The sequence below is a fragment of the Podarcis filfolensis genome (genome assembly GCF_964270895.1).
Source record: "Podarcis filfolensis genome assembly, chromosome: 2".
Classification (NCBI taxonomy): Eukaryota; Metazoa; Chordata; class Lepidosauria; order Squamata; family Lacertidae; genus Podarcis; species Podarcis filfolensis.
In genome coordinates, this window is record NC_139605.1 from 18,634,272 (window position 1) to 18,655,965 (window position 21,694).

Genomic DNA, 21,694 nt, shown 5'->3' on the forward strand with positions numbered 1-21,694 from the left:
CTTATAATTTGGACAAGAAAATTGGCTTCAAGGTGGGAAAATCTAAACTGGAAACAGAACTTTTAGAACCCAAAACTAAGATACTGTCAAGAATGTATAACTTGCTGCTGAAATGGAATACTCAGGATGAAACGGTTAAATCTGCTATGATTAAATGGGCACAAGATGTTGGACATAACATCATGTTTGCTGACTGGGAACAGTTGTGGACCACAGGTATGAAATTTACGGCATGTAATGCCTTAAGAGAAAATATTATGAAAATGATATACAGGTGGTACATGACCCCAGTCAAGCTTGCAAAAATTTACCATTTGCCCGATAATAAATGTTGGAAATGTAAAGAAACTGAAGGTACTTTTTTTCACCTTTGGTGGACGTGCCCTAGGATTAAGGCTTTCTGGGAAATGATTTATAATGAATTGAAAAAGGTATTTAAATATACCTTTGTGAAGAAACCAGAGGCCTTTCTCCTGGGCATGGTCGGCCAATTGGTGTTAAAAAAGGATAGAACTTTCTTTATGTATGCTACAACAGCAGCAAGAATACCCATTGCAAAGTATTGGAAGACGCAAGACCTACCCACTCTGGAAGAATGGCAGACGAAATTGATTGACTTTATGGGACTGGCAGAATTGACTGGCAGAATCCGTGACCAGGGAGAAGAATCGGCAGAAGAAGAATGGAAGAAATTCAAAGACTATTTGCAAAAATATTGTAATATTAAGGAACACTGAGTGATGTTGGATTGAAATTAAGGGGTTATTAGCTGTAATGATACAAAAGAATATGAAAAAATAGTTCTTTTTTGTACATAAGTAAAAGTATAAGTTACAATAATTTAAGAAGATGGATTGAAAATAAGGTTTATAGCTGTAATGCTATGAGATAAGGATTTGCTGGATGAATAATTTGAACTGGAATACAAGAAGGGGAGGTATGAGGAGGTCAAGGAAATATGTTATTGGAAAATATGACATGAAATTTATGTGTTTTTAATATTTTTTCTTTTTTAATCTTTTTTCTCTCTTTTTTATGATTTGTATAAAATGGAAAATTTCAATAAATATCTTTTTTTTTTAAAAAAAACTTGGTTAAGATGCTCCTCCTTAAACCCAGCTGAGAAGATTTGCATGCACAGTGCAGACTTCTCTGCTGGACCACAAGCTGTCAATTGGGTGGGCATTTGAATGTGGGTCAGGGCTGCACATCTGACCCACGTTATGCAAATATGAGAAGAAGAGTCTGCTGTTGCTCCTCAGGAATTGGTGTTTGGTGGTACACTTCCTCTAGGGTTGCCATATTTCAAAAAGTAAAAAAAATCAGGACACCCTGAAAGTTGTTGAGCTTTATTTTACAGAAACACACACACACGAAAAACCACCTCACAATTTTTGGACTGACTTGCCTAAGATCCAGGACAAAGCACTTCTGGAAATTCCCCCTGAATGTCAATTCAGCCTTTGATATCCTGGTACTGTCCAGGAAAATCCAGACATATGGCAGCCCTAACTTCCTCTAAACATGGAAGATCAATTTTGCCGTCATAGCAAACTTGTTTTGGCCTACTCTATGGCCCAGTGAGTACATGACCATCAGGCAAGGTGGGCTTTCATCCAGAGAAGCTGATGCCATAATTTCTTTGTTAGTATTTAAGGTGCCCCAAGACTCTCTGTTCTCTTTGCTATTAGTCTCCTTTGTCGTTTAGTCGTGTCCAACACTTCGTGACCCCATTAAAAGACGCCTGCTTCTTTGGAGAAAAGTGATGACAAACCTAGACAGCATCTTAAAAAGCAGAGAAATCACCTTGCTGACAAAGGTCTGTTTAGAGGGCACAAGGAGAAGGGGACGACAGAGGATGAGATGGTTGGACAGTGTTCTCGAAGCTACGGCCTCGGCCCAGTATACCTGAAGGAGCGTCTCCACCCCCATCGTTCTGCCCGGATGCTGAGGTCCAGCGCCCAGGGCCTTCTGGCGGTTCCCTCACTGCGAGAAGCAAAGCTACAGACAACCAGGCATAGGGCCTTCTTGGTAGTGGCGCCCACCCTGTGGAACACCCTCCCATCAGATGTCAAAGAGATAAACAACTACCTGACATTTAGAAGACATCTGAAGACAGCCCTGTTCAGGGAAGTTTTTAATGTGTGACATTTTAATGTATTTTTAATCTTTGTTGGAAGCCGCCCAGAGTGGCTGGGGAAACCCAGCCAGATGGGCAGGGTACAAATAATAAATTATTATTATATTATTACTAACTTGAGTTTGACCAAACTGCGGGAGGCAGTGGAAGACAGGAGTGTGTCTTACCTCTCTGGAAACATGAAATGATGCAAAAGGTGTCATGATAGCAAGGGGAGGGTGCTGCCAGGTTAGCGGCCAATCCACATACCAATAGGAGGGCACTCATAGCATCACGCTGTAGGCTTGAATCATCCATGTGTCCTTAAGCAAGATGAAACACCCTCACAGCTGTGCATAATCCTCCATATGCCATCCTCGGCATTACGCCGTCTAGCCACTAGAGCGCAGTAGCGTCAGTAGCATGGGCACAACCGCTACACAGCAGCCAGAAATAGACTCAAGGAGAAGGTTTATACTTGGATAAACTCTGATGCTTCACTCCTGCTTGCCACAGTAAACATGAAGAGTGTGAAGGGGAGATGCTACTCTGTCTGCCTCCTCAGGCTTTGGGGAATGAGCACTTGCATGTTTATCTTGAGTACCTGTAAGTGTCAAGAGATCCGAAAGACCAGGCAACAATTCCTCCTATACAGTGGTACCTCAGATTACAGACACTTCAGTTTACAGACTCCGCTAACACTGAAATAGTACCTTTACCTCAGGATGAGAACAGAAATCGTGCGGTGGCAGCGGGAGGCCCCAGTAGCTAAAGTGGTACCTCAGGTTAAGAACAGTTTCAGGTTAAGAACGGACCTCCAGAATGAATTAAGTTCTTAACCCGAGGTACCACTTCGGGTTGTCCCTGACAGCAGGATCACTAAGCGCGCACACACAGCAGCAGCAGGAGTCATGGTTGCAGAGTTGCCACCTTTCCCACTTGCCCTGCTCCTGCGTCTTTAACTGCAGCCTGACCCAGAGACCTTAAACAGACCTTAAAAAGGTAAAGGTAAAGGACCCCTGATAGTTAAGTCCAGTCACGAACGACTCTGGGGTTGCGCCGCTCATCTCGCTTTACAGGCCGAGGGAGCCGGCATTTGTCCGCAGACAGTTTTTCCAGGTCATGTGGCCAGCATGACTAAGCCGCTTCTGGCGAACCAGAGCAGCGCACGGAAACACCGTTTACCTTCCCGCCGGAGTGGTACCTATTTATCTACTTGCACTTCTTAGCGTGCTTTCGAACTGCTAGGTTGGCAGGAGCAGGGACCGAGCAACGGGAGCTCACCCCGTCGCGGGGATTTGAACCGCCGACCTTCTGATCAGCAAGCCCTAGGCTCAGTGGTTTAGACCACAGCGCCACCTGCGTCCTTAAACAGACTTAAGATTTTTCAAAGGAGGGAGCAAAAGCATTTTGTTTCTTTGTGAAACTAATTCTTGTGCATCAAGCTGCTGTTGATGGCATAGGAGCAGAGCTGTTGAAAAAGAAAGAGAAGAAAAGGTGGCAACCCCTGAGCACAGAGGTCAATTGCAAGGAAAGCATCTGACATGGATGCTTTCCTTGAGATTCCTGCATTGCAGGGGGTTGAACTAGATGACCCTTGGGGTTCCTTCCAATTCTATGATTCTGTGAAAAAATTTTTTAAAAGAAAGTTCGTAGAAAGAAAGAACAACACACAACGGTTCGCAACAACTATGCAGCCTGCAAACACATAATACATTTTATTCATTGTATTTGTTTATTGCATTTATATCCTACCAAGAAGAACAAGGTGGCATACATGGTGTCCCCCCTCCTCAATTTATCCCCAACAACAACCCTGCAAGGTAGGTTAGGCTGAGAGGCAGTGACTAGCCAAAGGTTACCCAGTGAGCTTCATGGTCGAGTGGGGAATTTGAACCCTCGTCTCCCAGGTCCTAGTCCGGCTCTCTAACTAACCACTGCACCACCCTGACTCTATACATGAGACAAGTTACAGGGAACCAGGCAGAGGGCCTTCTCGGTAGTGGCACCCGCCCTGTGGAACGCCCTCCCACCAGATGTCAAAGAGAAAAATAACTACCAAACTTTCAGAAGACATCTAAAGGCAGCCCTGTTTAGGGAAGCTTTTAATGTTTAATAGGTTATTGTATTTTAGTGTTTTGTTGGAAGGCACCCAGAGTGGCTGGGGAAACCCATCCAGATGGGCGGGGTATATTATTATTATTATTATTATTATTATTATTATTATTATTATTATTAACAGCAGGACTCAATCAGATGTGGAGGAGGGAAAGAAAAGAAAAATTCCACAGAGCATCTGTCAGATCTGGTATAACGTTTCTGCAATGACAGTTTCCGCCCTCCCTTCCCCACTGGTGGGCGGGGTTTGCGGCACAGAGTGGGGCTTACCTGGGTGGTGACTCCCACCTGTTTGGACTGGCCTTTGACCCACCCTCAGCCAGGGAGGACAATGGACGGCCAGCCAGGGGTGGGGCTAAGGCCAAAGAAAAGAGGCTGACCCCCTTGTCCAAGCATCTTTTGCTTTTCTTCCTTCCAGGACAAATGAGCTGGTATGGGACAAGATGCCTCTATATTATTCCTAAAATAAGGAATAAATTGAAACCCGACCTTATCAAAGTGGTCTCCTTTAGAAGATCCGCTAATCACCTAGCAATGAGGAGCAATATCCGCCCTCCCTTCCCCACAGGTGGGCGGGGTTTGCGGCACCAAGCGAGGCTCACCTGGGCGGGTGCCACCCACCTGCCTGAGCTGGCCTTTGACCCGCCCTCGGCCAGGGAGGACAATGGACAGCCGGCCGGGGGTGGGCCTAAGGCCAAAGGAAAAGAGGCTGTCTCCTGGGCTCAAGCCTCTTTTGCTGCTCTTCCTTCTCAGATCACCCACCCTCCCTCCCTCAACTACCGTATTTTTCGCCCTATAGGACGTACCGGCCCATAGGACGCACCTAGTTTTCAGGGGGGGAAATCAAGTAAAAAAATATGATTTCCCCCCCGCAGTTCTGGGAGCAGCGGACAGGCTGCATGCAGCCTGTGCGCTACTCCAAGACCTTCTCCCTGCTTTTGTGGGAGGTGGCGGAATTCCCCCACCTCCCGAAAAAGCCCAGAGGAGCCCAGCGTGACTCCTGCGGGCTTTTCGACCAGGAGGGAGAAGGGACTGAAACGGCCAGTCAGTCCCTTCTCCCTCCTCAGGAAAAAGCCCCCAAGAGCGGCGCACTCTTTAAAGGGTGCGCGGCTCCTGCAGGCTTTTCTACGAGGTGGGGGAATTCCCCCCCCCCTCGTAGAAAAGCCAGCAGAAGCCGCGGAGCCCCTTTAAAGAGCGCGCGGCTTTTGCCTGCTTTTGCGGGAGGTGGGGGAATTCCCCCATCTCCCGCAAAAGCCCACAGGAGGCTTGGAGAGTAGCGGGAAGGCGTCGCGCGCCTTCCTGCTGCCCCCCATCCTCTGGGGCTGGCGATGGGGGAAGCGCTGCTTTCCCTCCGCCATCCTCAAAGCCGGGTTGGAGAGTAGCGGGAAGGCGTCGCGTGCCTTCCTGCTGCCCCCCATCCTCTGGGACTGGCGATGGGGGAAGCGCTGCTTTCCCCACCGCCAGCCTCAAAGAGCAGACTCTCCTGGCTTCAGCGAAAGCAATGCGAAGCCTCCGGAGCGCAGGCTTCGGAGGCTTCGCGTTGCTATCGCTGAAGCCAAGGAGCCTGCATTCGCCCCATAAGACGCACACACATTTCCCCTTCATTTTTGGAGGGGAAAAAGTGCGTCTTATAGGGCGAAAAATACGGTGATATTTCTTGCCTTTTAATTTCAGCTTAGGTCAGCGATCTTCAATTTAACGATTTCTTCTTTACAGGCTAATATTTTGCGTTCCAGGGCAGCGGGTGCTGCTGCGGTCGTAAAATGGTTGCTGTATTCAGAACCGGGAAGGAAATTTCCCTGCATTGGCAGGTTTCGCTTTCCCCGTAGCAATTTCGTCACAACTTTGGCGGTTTTAGGCCTTGGCAAGGTATCCTTTAATCTAACATCAAGTTGGGGGGGGTGCATTCATGCTCCCTCCCCATGCGGCGGCGCTTGCAGGGCCCGTTAAAGGGCAAAACCGGGAGTCCCTGGCCCTAGAGCGGCGGCATGTAGGTCAAACTCCCCGGATGAGGTCAGTGGAAGGGCATGCTGTGTAAGTTTGCGCTTTGCAGTCCCCTCCCACTGGGCCTCAACTGCCTGCATATCCTCAGCCAGGCGGGCTGAGAGGGTTACCTGCCAAGGCCTATGCCAAGTTTCCCACTTCTAAAATTCAATAATGTTGTGGCCAATTTGAACCCATACTCTGGTCTCTTGTGTTATCATTTGGGAAAAGGGGTAGGCACCACAGGCAGGGTTTAGCGCGTGTGCCCACAAATCATTCTGCAAGAGGCAATATTCCCTGCTTTGGAAAACCAGGAATATTGGAAAAGAGAAGCAAAGGACTTCCAGGGTCCCCCCACCGTAATCCTGACCTGCCACCAAAAGTGGAAAGGCCCATGTCTTTTGAGAGGCAGGTGGATTTGCATCAGATTCCAGGGGTAGCAACACTGAAGCAGGGTCTGGGAATCACCTCTGGCCAGTAATCTCAGATACTGTAGAGAAGACCTTGGTCGAAAAGGAACCCGTCATACTGCATTCCCATCAAATAGATGGTAGACAGATGGAGTGCCTCTAGTTGATTGCACGTGCGAGAGCTTGCCGTGTTTTAAAACGTTCTTATAGTAGGTTACTTTGGAGACGTGTCAAGAGAAGGTTACTCATGCCTCTCAAAATGACAAGCGCAAAATTATCATGCAGCGTCGTACTGCTTGAAAGGACCACGGCGGTCATCTACTCCAACCCAGCCTGTTCACTGCAGGAGGCCAAAGGCTGAACTCCTGATAGAGGACCATCAACTCCTCTGCTTGAATGCCTCCAGCGAAGGAGAGCCCATCGCCTCCCAAGCCAATCTGTTCCGCTGCCAATCAGCTTGTATCATTAGGAAGTTTAACGCTGAGCCAAAATCTGCGCACCCATTGGCTCCAGTCCTGCCCCCTCTTCTGCATGACATCACTAAGCATAAGAATAGCCCTGTTGGACAAGGGAAGTGGCCCGTCTAGTCCTGCCTCCTCTTGAGAGCCAGTGTGGTGTAGTGGTTAAGAGCGATAGTCTTGTAATCTGGTGAACCGGGTTCGCATCTCCGCTCCTCCACATGCAGCTGCCGGGTGACCTTGGGCTGGTCACACTTCTCTGAAGTCTCTCAGCCTCACTCACCTCACAGAGTGTTTGTTGTGGGGGAGGAAGGAAAAGGAGATTGTTAGCCGTTTTGAGACTCCTTAGGGTAGTGATAAGGTGGGATATCAAATCCAAACTCTTCTTCTTCTCTTTCTCTCCATTGCCAACCAGATGCCTTTGGAAAGCCACAGGAAAGAAAGTGCTTCTTCATAGAGCGCATTGTTAAACTATGGAACTCACTGCCACAGGAGACAACCATGACCGTCAACTGGGATCCCTTTGAAAGAGGGCTGGATGAATTAACAGAGAACAAGGCTATCAATAGCTACTACTAACTATGATGGCAAGACACAGCTAGGCAGGATCCTTCTGAACACCAGTTGCTGGAAACTGCAGGAGGGAAGAGGGGTCTTGTGATGCTTATGAGCTTCCCACCGGCATCTGATTGGCTATTTTGAGAACAGATGGGCCATGGGCCTAACCTAGCAGAGCTCTTCTTATGTTCTTATGAGTGTGTGCACAGACTTGGTTAGCACTTTCCAGACCCCAGTGCCATCCTGGTCACTCACCTTTGGAAACAGCCCAATGTGTCAACCTCCATCTTAAAATATGGTGCCCAGAACTGGGTACTGTACTCCAGTTGGGAATAAGACAGGAATATACAGCATGTGCTGCCCAGAGCTCGTTGGCAGACAGATGGAGTGCAAATATGAGAAATGAAAGGCGGAAACTTTGATTGATTGTGTTTGTGGACTCCCAGCTATGGAAGAGGCTGTAATCACACCCTGCTCCATCCTTCTCAAAGATCATGCATTTAATGGCTTTACCTGATGGCTGTTGTCCTTTAAAAGCCAGGAGCCACCTTTTAGAATACAGTAATCAGATTTTTAGGTTGCCACCTTGTCAGACAGCATGTTAATTTCGTTTCACGCTTTGTCAATTTTACTCTCCCTTAGTAATTTCGCTTTAGCCATCTCTGTTGCTGACAACTTGACAGCACAGCTTCTATTTAAAGAAAGGTCACAAACATGACTAGGAAAAGTTATCCGGTGGGCCATTAACTTGGGAGAGGGGGGCCTGCTTGGGGAGGGAGGTTACAATGCCTTAAACACAAATACTTAAGAGGCTTTGAGCAATCAAACTGCCAGCGGGAGTCATCCACATTTGCTGTGTGTGTGTGTGTGTGTGTGTGTGTGTGTGTGTGTGTGTGTGGACTTCAGAATCTTCACTGCCTGTTCTCAGTCATCCTAACAAAAAAACAGGTCAGGCGAGCCATTGTTATTCTCATATTGCAGATGGAAAAACTGAGGCTGAGAGAATAGCAGCTCACCCAAAGTCACCTGAATGAATTCACGACACCGATGAGATTTTGAAGCAGAGACTGCCCGCTTGGTAAATACCGGCTGATTTGCAAAATATGGTAAAAGGCAAAGGTAAAGGACACCTGGAAGGGACAAGGGTGGCTGGCGCTGTGGGCTAAACTACAGAGCCTAGGACTTGCCGATCAGAAGGTCGGTGGTTCGAATCCTCGTGACGGGGTGAGCTCCCATTGCTCGGTCCCAGCTCCTGCCAACCTAGCAGTTCGAAAACACGTCAAAGTGCAAGTAGATAAATAGGCACTGCTCCAGCGGGAAGGTAAACAGCATTTCCGTGCGCTGCTCTGGTTCACCAGAAGAGGCTTAGTCATGCTGGCCACATGACCCGGAATCTGTACACCAGCTCCTTCGGCCAGTAAAGCGAGATGAGCGCCGCAACCCCAGAGTCGGCCACAACTGGACCTAACAGTCAGGGGTCCCTTTACACTTTACCTTTAAAGGACCCCTGGACGGTTAAGTCCAGTCAAAGGCGACTATGGGGTGTGGTGCTCTAGCAGTTTGAAAGCATACCAGTTTTTGGGGGGGTTTTTTAATGCTGCTCACTGTTTTAAGCTGGTGCTTTTTAGAATGCAAAGTCAGCAGCCCACAAAACAGTCTCCATCATTTAACTTGGGGTTGCAGGGAAGGCTGCTGACATTGAATGTGCATCATCAAGGCTTGACAAGAGGCCCAGAGCTCTCCCAGATGGTTCCAGCAGGATTCCTGCCGCAGTGCCAGCCTTTGGCTCTTGGCCAAGGGAGGCGGGAAAGGGGTTACCGTTGTTTGTGGGAACATTTCTGTGTGTCTGTCTTGGAAATGCCTTGGAACGTTTCAAACAATCTGGTGCCCCAAACCAGACAGAGATGAATCAATCATGGGAGACTGAGGGCAGTGGGGACCCACTATGCCATTGTATAAGATACAGGGCCTTCATCCTTGATGCCCCCCACCAGGCTGTCTGAATTCAGCCCAAGCCTTGGGTAATGCTCCAGGGCAGGCCTCGCCAATGTGGTGTTCTCCCTGTTGCAGGAATTTATGTATAGGTTGGGGGGGGTTGCCCCTCCAGCAGATACGCACATGCAGCCCACTACCAAAATCAGCACAATCACTTTTGTGACTTTTGTGATTTGTCCCCACAAAACACTTCATCACAGTTTCTTGATGATCTATTCAAAGGGCCTCTGCTGCACAATACCAAATGATAAATGTATCTATGTATGGTTTGAAGCTCAACATCAAAAAACGAAGATCATGGCCACTGGGCCCATCACCTCCCGGCAAATAGAAGAGGAAGAAATGGAGGCAGTGAGAGATTTTACTTTCTTGGGCTCTGTGATCACTGCAGATGGTGACAGCAGTCACGAAATTAAAAGACGCCTGCTTCTTGGGAGAAAAGCAATGACAAACCTAGATAGCATCTTAAAAAGCAGAGACATCACCTTGCCAACAAAGGTCCGTATAGTTAAAGCTATGGTTTTCCCAGTAGTGATGTATGGAAGTGAGAGCTGGACCATAAAGAAGGCTGATCGCTGAAGAATTGATGCTTTTGAATTATGGTGCTGGAGGAGACTCTTGAGAGTCCCATGGACTGCAAGAAGATCAAACCTATCCATTCTGAAGGAAATCAGCCCTGAGTGCTCCCTGGAAGGACAGATCGTGAAGCTGAGGCTCCAATACTTTGGCCACCTCATGAGAAGACTCCCTGGAAAAGACCCTGATGCTGGGAAAGATGGAGGGCACAAGGAGAAGGGGATGACAGAGGACGAGATGGTTGGACAGTGTTCTCGAAGCTACCAGCATGAGTTTGACCATACTGCGGGAGGCAGTGGAAGACTGGAGTGCCTGGCGTGCTCTGGTCCATGGGGTCATGAAGAGTTGGACACGACTAAATGACTAAACAACAACAACAACTGGCTCACAGGGAAAACTTCAGCTACTCAGCAGCCCCTCTGCCTGAGTGATAATTCCTGGCATCCTGATACCTGAATGCCAGACAGGTAGCCATTCCAGAAATAACAAACCCAGATGAAGACAAAAGGGTGTGATTAACTTGGCTGGGAAACAGGGAAATGTAAATATCTCTTTTGTTACACTTGATGGGTGTTTGGTGGAGGGCAAGGAGAACCATGGGGCAGGGTCCAGGATGCTCAGATTACTGCCACCAGACCTCCCCTTTCATGATGTAACCATGATGTATTAGTGATGTAGTTTGGGGGGGTGTAACATGGGGATTAGCAGCTAATAAAAGTTTGAGGGCTCTTTTGTTCGGGGCTTCCATCTTGCTTCGTCTTGCAGTGAGTTGGAGTCCTGTCGCGACAGTCTCAATAAAGACCAAGCCTACTGGCTGCTGTTTTGCTCCAATTTTCCTTGCTTTTTGTCCAAGGGAGCCCTCAGATTTCTCTGTTAACATCCAGATTTGTTGGACTCCCATTTCCCTTCAGCCCTAGTCTGAGATTTTCAGAGATAAATGTGGATTTTTTGTCCATTTATCCCCCAAATCAGGTTAAAATTGATGGGAGGAGTGCACTGATGTAATGCAGATTGCTGCCTTTGAAACCTCAGTGTTGGCTGCAAGAGCCTTGGCTTCCGTTATCTGAAATGAGCCCTCCCTCGTCATTGGTTCCGCTGCTGTGACATAATGGAATGTTCAGGAACTGCTGTCCAATGAAAACAACAATCTGCCGTCCCATAAGGCCTACAGCAGGGACCACACGAGGCTGTTTGCTGCCAGTGAGAAAAGATTTAGTGCAGAGCAGCATCTGCGACACAAGTGAATTATCGTCCGCCTGGGCTGTGCGCGAATGTTGTATATGTATGAGAGTGAACTGTGGCTGGCATATGAGAGCAATGCCTATATATTTATAAGAAGGAACTGAATGTGACTTGTGTGAATGTGTGTGGGATGTGTGAGGAAGCGAAGGGGGAGTGAGCAAAAGAGAAGATACTAAATGGATTGTCCAGCAAGTCTTTCGAATTGCTGCAAAACTGCGGCTGGGTCTCTTATATCTTTGCTTCCACAAAGATGTGAGGCTCCTGAGTTCTGGGCTGCGCGTTGCCTCCCTGCGATTTGTAAAGTGAAATGTCAGGAACTTGTGTTTCCTTATCTTTCGGAGCCAGACCTTTGGCAAAAAAAGAAAAGGTGGGGAGAATAAAAGAGGGAAGATAACAAGGAAGCCTGGCTTCCGGAAGAATTCAGATCCTAATCAGACCTTCTTAACTACTGGAACAGGGGAGCAATTCTTGAGGGGAATATGAATGGTGGGAGAAAAAAATACATTGCCTGTAATCCAGCAGCAGGTGCGAAATTAAGCTTCTCTCAGACTCCCAAGACTTCAAGAGTGAACGGGAATTTGAAAAAGGAAATGTCTCCTCCGCAGGTGTTTGGTCTGCATTGTATTGTTTTCCAGCCTATCTTGAGTTGCCATTTTTTTGCTTTTCATTATATATTTCGTTTCTAATGTAATTTGCCTTGAGTGTCAAGTAGAAGGCAATTCATAAAATAATAATAATATTAATAATATATGGGAATTAGCTCAATATGATGGAGGTAACATACTTGTGCATGTACAGTCATACTTCGGGTTGAAGTAGCTTCAAGTTAATTATTTTTGGGTTGTGCTCTGTGGCGACCTGGAAGTAACGGAGTGCGTTACTTCCGGGATTCGCCGCTCGCGCATGCGCAGATGCTCAAAATGATGTCACGTGCATGCGCGGAAGCGGCGAAACGCAGCCTGCGCACGCGCAGACACGCAGTCGCATGTTACGTTTACTTCAGGATGCGAACAGGACTCCAGAACGGATCCCGTTCGTATCCAGAGGTACCACTATATAGGATTATTTTTGTTGTTGTTAGAGATGGACACTGTTTTTTGTGGAATAGATAAAATAAAGTAATTTAAAGATTATTTGCTCTGCAAATAATAGTTACTGTGTGTGCTTACTCTCACATGCATACATAAGGGAGGGGGGAAGTATTATATTTAGATTCCCAGGAAACCTAAGTTGCACAGAAGCAAGTTTCTAGACCCTGTGGTTGTGGATATGATTGAAAATGTCTGCAAAATGCCACATCTTTGCAATCTGGGTTCCAAAGACAGTCTTTAAATCACAAAATCAGGCAGTTTCTGGTGTTTGCGTGTTCCCCTCTATCACACAGAAGAAGTGCTGCTGTTTTTACCCACACCCACACACCTTTTGAAACAGGCAAGAGAAAAGATCATTAAAAGAGTTTCATTGGTATACCAGAGTAGGCCCCCTGAACAATTTGTGCCAGTCAGAAATGCCATCCCTTTCTATTCTTATGTAGAAAAAAGATCAAGTTCTTAAATAAAATGGTAAATTTGTAGTATCCCTTTCTTGTTAGATTAGGTTCAAAAACTTGCAGTAGAACTACGGGTGATTCTGGCAGATGTATTTGCTAATAATGCCTAATAGTAATATGAGGTCACTGCATCCGTAGGGGAGGGTCCAAAGGTGTTTCAATCTTTCTTTTTTATTTTAGCACTGTTTATTAAATATTCCAAACTACAGCGTTAAAAACCAGGAATGGGGGGGGGCGCTGTTAAACGACTCCCCAAAAATCCCAAGTCCCCACCACAGCCTCGAACTAAGGCCAGGACAATCTTCTTCTTTGGCGATCACTCGTAGCCGAGTAAGAATGTCTCCCATGAACACGGTTTTAACAGTGAGTCCGTAAGTGACTGTGGAGGCCAATTCTGGACCGTTTACACAAGCACCATACATAGACAACAGCAAAGAGACTCAGAAAAGCAGTGTATAAAATTGTAGCAGTCGGCAGATGCCATGGATCGTACTGTTTCCTCTGACTATCCAATATAGAAAACTGTAGAAGCTTCACAAATAACCACCAAAATTCAACGTTTTGACCGATTTCCTTGGCGCCAGGGGCTAATGACTCCTCTGGAAGAGAGGAATCCAGGGCTCCCCCTGCCTCCATAACACCTTAAGCATAAGGTCACATACTCATGGATGCTTTTGAATTATGGTGCTGGGGGAGACTCTTGAGAGTCCCATGGACTGCAAGAAGATCCAACCTATCCATTCTTAAGGAAATCAGCCCTGAGTGCTCACTGGAAGGACAGGTCATGAAGCTGAGGCTCCAATACTTTGGCCACCTCATGAGAAGAGAAGACTCCCTGGAAAAGACCCTGATGTTGGGAAAGATTGAGGGCACAAGGAGAAGGGGACGACAGAGGACAAGATGGTTGGACAGTGTTCTCGAAGCTACCAGCATGAGTTTGACCAAACTGTGGGAGGCAGTGGAAGACAGGAGTGCCTGGCGTGCTCTGGTCTATGGGGTCGGACACGACTAAAGGACTAAACAACAACAGGAGGCAGGAGGCAATCAAGGGCAGCACATGCCCCAGACAGAAATCCATTGGGATGGTGGATTGAATCCTGATATGTTCAAAGGAGAAGCACAGGAAAGGCTTGCAGCTAGGGGGATGTGTAAATACTTTTATTGTTCTTTGGGGAAGAGGGTAGTTAAAAGGTGTTGGGAACTGGGGTTATTGACAGGGGTGGGTGATGGGCTCATGTTTCTACGCCAAACATTCCTACTTTGTGACATATTTGTGATGTATCGACGATGGTGTTGAAAAATGTAGTATGGGAAATGGGGAGAGGTCTTAAAAGTTCATGCAACCCCACGCACAGGGTTCCTACTCTTTGTGTGTTTGCAACAAATAAAGACCACTGTTTTGCTTCTATAACTTGGCTGGAGACTCCTTCTTTTGCTGATTGGAGAGACCCGTGGGGCAGTGCACCCTAGGATTTTTTCCTTATCATCTGGAATACAATAAATCCACACAAATGTTTGCTTTGTGTATGAACCCTTCCTTCTATCTACCAGTTCTCCTCTATACCCCCCATGCCCCTTCTCCCCCCCCCTTCCCAAAAAACCCTGGGCTCATTTCCATACTCAAAGCCAGTTGTGGTCAAAATGGGGGGGGGGGACATCCCTAGGAGGGGTGGTTGAGAAAATTGGAGGAAATGGTGGGGGGCGGCATCTAAGCACTCCCTCCTGCTGATAAAAAGGTAAAGGGACCCCTGACCATTATGCCCAGTCATGACCGACTCTGGGGTTGCGGCGCTCACTTCTCGCTTTATTGGCCGAGGGAGCCGGCGTACAGCTTCCGGGTCACGTGGCCAGCATGACTAAGCCGCTTCTGGCGAACCAGAGCTGCACACGGAAACGCCGTTCACCTTCCCGCCGGAGCGGTACCTATTTATCTACTTGGACTTTGACATGCTTTCGAACTGCTAGGTTGGCAGGAGCTGGGACCGAGCAACGGGAGCTCACCGCATTGCGGGGATTCGAACCGTCGACCTTCTGATCGGCAAGTCCTAGGTTCTGTGGTTTAACCCACAGCGCCACCCACGTCCTCCCTCCTACTGATAGTGCCTTTCAAATCCTGCTCCCCTCCCTATGTTAGTATCAGGTAGTGGTGTCCAAACTTTTTTTAAAGAGGTCCAGATTTGATGAAGTGAAAGGCCGTGAGGGCTAACCAAAGGGCCAACCAAAGTTGCTGAGCTTTTTTTAGGATTGGAGTTTTGGAGCTTTTTTTAGGGTTGAAGTTGAGGTTTTTTTATGATTTTACCCCAGGAAATAAACTGCCACAGGGGATTAAACCGAGTGGCAGGCCGGATTAGGCCCCGAAACAGACTTTGGACATGCATGGCAGGAGATAATCAATGTTGCCAACTCATGGGGGAATCATCCAAGAGTGATCCTCTAAAAGCACCTTGCGGCATCATCTGATGGCTTGCAGGTGTGACTGAGCCATCACAGAGTCAGCTTTGGCATTGCCTCCTATCACATCGAACCACAATGTTATCAATGAAGCCCATTCACACATTCAGCTGTGAGCCAAAGATTAATGATTGCTTGGCTCCTATGAGCACTTTGTGGGGAGGGGAAACCCCTTTAAACTCAAGGTGTGGAGGGAGACTTTTTAGCAGGGCAGCATTGCACATTATGAGAAATCTGGTGATGGGCCTGGTGTCACCTGTGCCATCTGGTCATGGCGGGCCAGATTCTTATCTCCACACACCCCACAAGCCAAGTTTGGCAGGTGGGTGGAGGCATCACCTGATGTCAGAGTGATGACAGGTGACCTGCTTTTGTCCATCAAACTGGGTGGCCAAAAGAGGTGTCTGCTTCTTCTTTCTTCTTTGGCGATCACTCATAGCCAAGTAAGATTGTTTTCCATAAACATGGTTTTAACAATGCAATCAGCTGACAGCCAGCGCTATGGAGTCACTGTGCAAGGGGCTTTGCAGGCCCATCTCAGCAGATGTTCAGAGGTGCCTACAAAGCTCTTTTCATCCAAGCTCAACCATCACTTGCCCCACACATGGCATTGGGTGTAGTGTGGGTTGTTGGGGCAAATGGGGAGGCCCGGCAGGCCTAATTAGGAAAGCTCCCCACCCCTGATCTATATGAACTTATTTCTTTTTGGACGGGCAAGACCTTAATTTTCCATTCTCTTGGATAGGAAACTCAGAAGCTGCGTTTAGATATCACTCATTAAGATCTCGAACCATTATTGGTGGTTGACATTGTTATAAGAATTTTAAGGTCTTAGATATGTAATAAATGTTCATAAATGTACCAAGAAACATGTACATAAATATATAAACCACATGTCTGGGGGGTGGTCTTGAGCTACGCCCCTTATGTGATGTATGTATGATGTTTCTGGGGGTGGTCTTGAACTTCAGGGCGGGCAATTTAGAATGTCTATATAAGGGCGGGCACACCTGGGTTCTGGGTCCTCCTCCTTCTCCTGCGTCTGAAGGGGGAACCCTGTTGCAACAGTTCAATAAAGATCAGGCTTACTAGCTGCTTTGCTTCTCAATATTCTCTGGTTGGCCTCTGTTATTTTCTCCTACTGATGGAGAACCTGCAAAGGACTCTACAAGGGCTCTTGTGTACTCCATAAGGGAATAAGGGCAGATTTCCATTTATTACAACATCTGTTTGAAAATGGAGGATAGGGCTATCGATGGCTGCTAGCCAGGATGGCTATGTTCCGCCTCCACGGTCGGCCAGGGGCAGCATTGCTTCTGAATACCAGTTGCTGCAAACCGCAGGATGGGAGAAGGCTCTTGCACTCTGGTCCTGCTTGTCTGTTTCCCACAGGTTGGCCACTGTGAGAACAGAATGCCAGGCTAGATGGGCCATTGGTCTGCTCCAACAGGCTCTTCTTGTGTTACATTAAAATATATCAGTAATTGGGAGTGGACCTTAACCACACGCAGCTTTAAAGTACAGTGGTACCTCGGGTTAAGTACTTAATTCGTTCCGGAGGTCCGTACTCAACCTGAAACTGTTCTTAACCTGAAGCACCACTTTAGCTAATGGGGCCTCTTGCTGCTGCCGTGCCACCGGAGCATGATTTCTGTTCTCAACCTGAAGCAAAGTTCTTAACCTGAAGCACTATTTCTGGGTTAGTGGAGTATGTAACCTGAAGCGTATGTAACCTGAGGTACCACTGTAGAGAATAACCTACTGGGACAAATAGAAGAATGGCTCCCCTTTATCACATACACAGCCCAACAAGACAACAACAAACAATCCACCAACAGCATACAAATCAATATCGCTAACCTGATCCGAAACAGCCACCCACCCCACTCACACATGAAAACAAAGGCCACCACAGCCAACTACAAATGAATAACCACACCCTAGGCCAACCCCAACCTCTCTCACCACCAGAGGAACACAAGTGAACAGCAAAGAACCTGCACAAGCAACGCTGACACCAAACCCTACATATAGTAAGAAATATAGAAACATTGCCACTCGAACCCACCCACCTTCCCCCCCCTCCACCTCTTTCTTTTTTTTTTATAATATTTTTTATTAAACAGCTTTTATATTAACACAAACAAAACATACAAAAACAAACCACACACGTTAACAGAACAAAAAACAAGTACCATTTCATGTCCTAATTTCTTAGACCTTACTTCCTCGACTTCCTCTTGCTTCCCGTTTCTGTATTCCAAGTTCTTACAAATATTCAGCGAATCTTCCCTTATTTTATTATAGATTTATGTTAATCGTCCTTATTCTCTCTGTCTTAACCATTACTAATAGTAACCATTTATTTTAAGCCCAACATCATTCTAACTGTCATTAATTTTATAGTATTTCTTTAAGTAATCCTTAAACTTCTTCCACTCCTCTTCCGCCGCTTCTCTTCCCTGGTCTCGGATTCTGCTCGTCATTTCTGCCAACCCCTCCACCTCTTTCCCCCTTTTCTTCCTAATGTCTCAACAAATGAAACTGATTTGTAAAAATGTTACATGGGGGAAAAAATACGAGAGAGAGACATTGCAAACACTTTTGTAAATCAAGAAAATCTTTAATAAATAATAAAAAAGTAGAGAATAACCTTCCCATGCTCATGTTGACACATTAGCCATAGATTCTGCCTACCTTTCTCCTTGGGATCATATCTCCCCAGACTCGCTGGTGGGATGTTCCAGACCCAGGTCTTCTTGTGTTTCCTCTCCAGCCTTGATGGGATAAAGAGGGAAGGGGAGATTTGCTATTAATTCTAAGGTTAACCTCCTCCCCAGGTCACAAATTCTGGTCGGGGAAATATAAGAACAGTGCATTTTTGCAAGAGGGCAGAGTTCACTCATTCAGCTTCCACTTTTAAAGTGGGCAGGGATTGAGTATAAAGAATTCAAGAGATATTCGTGCAGGTTTGAGAACCAGGACTGAGAATCTTCTCACCAAACACAGAGCTTCACTGACTTCAGTACCCACAGGTATGACTGACCTGTGGCTCTCCATATTTTGTTGGGCGCCAGCTCATCAGCCCTAGAGCCAGTATGGCCAACGGTCAAGGATGATGGGAGTTGTAGTCCACCCAATCGGCGGGTTCTCAAGCACAGGCAATGTCTCCTCTGCTTCACCAGGGAGAAGTTGGAGGGTACCTACACACATGGGTGTCAAAATGCACATACATGGCTACAAAATGTGCCTCCTGATCCTTTTCTGCCCATGCCCCAGAGCAGCTTCACTGAGTGGTTAACGTTGCAGGATGTTGCGGCTTTCCTGTAATAAATGCTTGTTCTGCTTAATGGCTAGGACAATAAAACCGAGCCGAGCTGAATTACAAGTGCTCCGGAACATCCATTGTGAGAATAAACATTCTCTGGAACCGGCCATATATAACAACCCCCTAAACCCCTTCCTGCAGTTTCAGCTGCCAGACCAGGAGAGCCCATTGCAGAGACAGTATTTCGGGTCTTGTGTAATGATCCTTGGTATGAAGAGAGGTGTTATAATGTCCCTGTTTGCTTCTGTGGAAATGGTGGCACAGGGTACACGGCTTCCAGTGGAAAAGCAGCAGCTCCTAGAAGGACCCTGATGTCAGCCCATGGATGCCTCTGACATGGAATAGTGGTTAGAGTGTTGGACTAGGACCTGGGAGCCCAGGGTTCAAATCCCCGCACAGCCATAAAGCAAGCTGACTGTTCTTGAACGTTGGTCTCGCTATTATAATAATATAATAATTTATTATTTGTACCCCGCCCATCTGGCTAAGTTTCCCCAGCCGCTCTGGGCGGCTTCCAACAAAGATTAAAAATACATTAAAATGTCACACATTAAAAACTTCCCTGAACAGGGCTGCCTTCAGATGTCTTCTGAATGTCAGGTAGTTGTTTATCTCTTTGGTATCTGATGGGAGGGCGTTCCACAGGGTGGGCGCCACTACCAAGAAGGCCCTCTGTCTGGTTCCCTGTAGCTTTGCTTTTCGCAGTGAGGGAACCGCCAGAAGGCCCTGGAGCTGGACCTCAGTGTCCAGGCAGAACGACGGGGGTGGAGACGCTCCTTCAGGTATACTGGGCCGAGGCATGTCTTTGCCTGCAGGGGAAATCCCTAACTCACTGAAGGTTTGAGAACCAATGGCTACCCTCACCTGGCTTAACTGGCTAGTCAAAGCTGTTCCCAGGGTGTGGCCACTGTCACATGCTGACAGCTTCTAGAAGCCACAGGTGAGAGCTGAGTGCAGGGTGGGGGACTAAACTACCCCACAAGGAACACAGTGTGCCCCCTATCAGAGGTACTCCCCCTCTCATGACACCCCATACACCCCACAGCCAGATATGACTTGCTAGCATTTCAGACAGGTGTTGTTTCCAGACCTATGTGAAGATGAGGGCTTTGGGATGCAAGCATATGCTCTGCCACTGAGCTATGGTGCTCAAAGGAAGAATGAATAGGAAAGTGTTTCTGTTCTGGCTTATTCAGATTCTCACACGGTCTCTTGGTTCTGAGTTGAAATGAGGGTCTCCATTAATCGGATTGAAGGGCCTCAGAAATAGAAATTCCAGCATGCTGTTATCAAAGCCACTGTTACAAGACGGGGCAAGGCCATAAGCAGGCAGACAAACAAAGCAACTGTTATGAGACAGGGAAGGCCGTAGCAGGCAGACAAACAAAGAATGAGTAAATTAAGAAGTGTTAACCTTCAAAGGGAGAAACATGGAATGTTAGAGCCTGATTGGATAAGAATGTAAAGTCTCACTCTCTGTTTTTTTTGTATGGTCTATAAAAAGTGGGCGCACCCTGACTGGGGTGTGCAGATTGCAAACTTATCGCTCTGTACCTTTGTTCTGCATATGCATAAATCCTGTTGAATCCTGCAAGGTTGGTTGCCACTTCGTGTGAATCTGTGCTCCGGGGACCCAATAGCTGATATGGAAAATGTCCAACAGGATTACATTTCTTTTCGGGAAGCTCGGGGGCAGCCCAACCGGAAGCCGTATCTGTGTGGAGGACCTCACCAAAAAGGGAAGCTTGTAGGAAGTGGACGGATGGAAGGGAAAACCCTGAGCTTTTTGGAGAGCTCAGTCATAAGGAAGGAACTGGCACCCTCCCCGAAGACTGGAAAAGGGCAAGTGCGGAGCCTGTATCTTTGCACGCAGATACACACACAGGAAGGCTGCAAACCTGGGAAATTGCAGCTCTCTTAGCTCAACTTCTGCACCTTGGTGTACATTAGCGGAAATGAAAACACAATTAAGGGGCAATCCACATCCAATTGGAGTCAATAGCTGAGCCCCCATTGATTTTGACGGAGCCGGGCTGCAACCTTAATGTATCAGCACTCAGAGAAAATGGAGAGATTACAAGCCAGCCAGCATGGCTTTATTAAGCACAAATCATTCATGCCAGAAACCCTACTTTCCTTCTTAAAGCTGGTTTCGAAAGACAAAGGGAACGCAGCTGGACTCTTCGCTTAGACCCACGAGGGCATCCTGAAAAGGAAGGTGGAGCGACATGGGAAAGGGCCGTGGCTCAGAGGCAGAGAACCTCCTTTTGCAGGCAGGAGGGCCAAAGTCAAATCCTTGGCATCTTCAGGAAAGAATCCTGCAGACCCTCCAAGGGTTCCTATCTTCCAGGGACAGTCCCGGATTTACAGAAGCCATACCAGTTTCTGATTCGATCCTGGATTTCCCGATTTTCCTTAGGATGTCCCTATATTCATTGGAGAAAGGTTGGAGGGTATGGTAAAGGTAAAGGGACCCCTGACCGTTAAGTCCAGTCATGGACAACTCTGGGGTTGCGGCGCTCATCTTGCTTTATTGGCCGAGGGAGCTGGCGTACACCTTCCGGGTCATGTGGCCAGCATGACTAAGCCGCTTCTGGCGAACCAGAGCAGCGCACGGAAATGCCGTTTACCTTCCCGCTGGAGTGGTACCTATTTATCTACTTGCACTTGGACGTGCTTTTGAACTGCTAGGTTGGCAGGAGCAGGGACCGATCAACGGGAGCTCACCCCGTCGTGGGGATTCGAACCGCCGACCTTCTGATCGGCAAGCCCTAGGCTCTGTGGTTTAACCCACAGCGCCACCCGTGTCCTTTCAAAGGGAAGCCTGTTACATAGGTTACCTAAATTAAAATATATGTAATTGCTCTAGGCTTCCCTTTGCTGTATGTAAATACAACGCAATTAACA

At 47.3% G+C, this 21,694-nt stretch overlaps 1 protein-coding gene across 1 annotated transcript in view; it reads right to left on the bottom strand.

Moving 5' to 3' along the window:
• The window catches only part of GABBR1 (gamma-aminobutyric acid type B receptor subunit 1), a 172,191-nt gene that overhangs the window by 114,171 nt on the left and 36,326 nt on the right, over positions 1 to 21,694 (bottom strand). The window contains exon 2 of the mRNA XM_083600595.1: positions 18,157 to 18,236. Coding sequence (XP_083456721.1) covers positions 18,157 to 18,174 — 18 coding nt within the window. The 5' untranslated portion in view covers positions 18,175 to 18,236. The remainder of the gene's footprint in view (positions 1 to 18,156; positions 18,237 to 21,694) is intronic.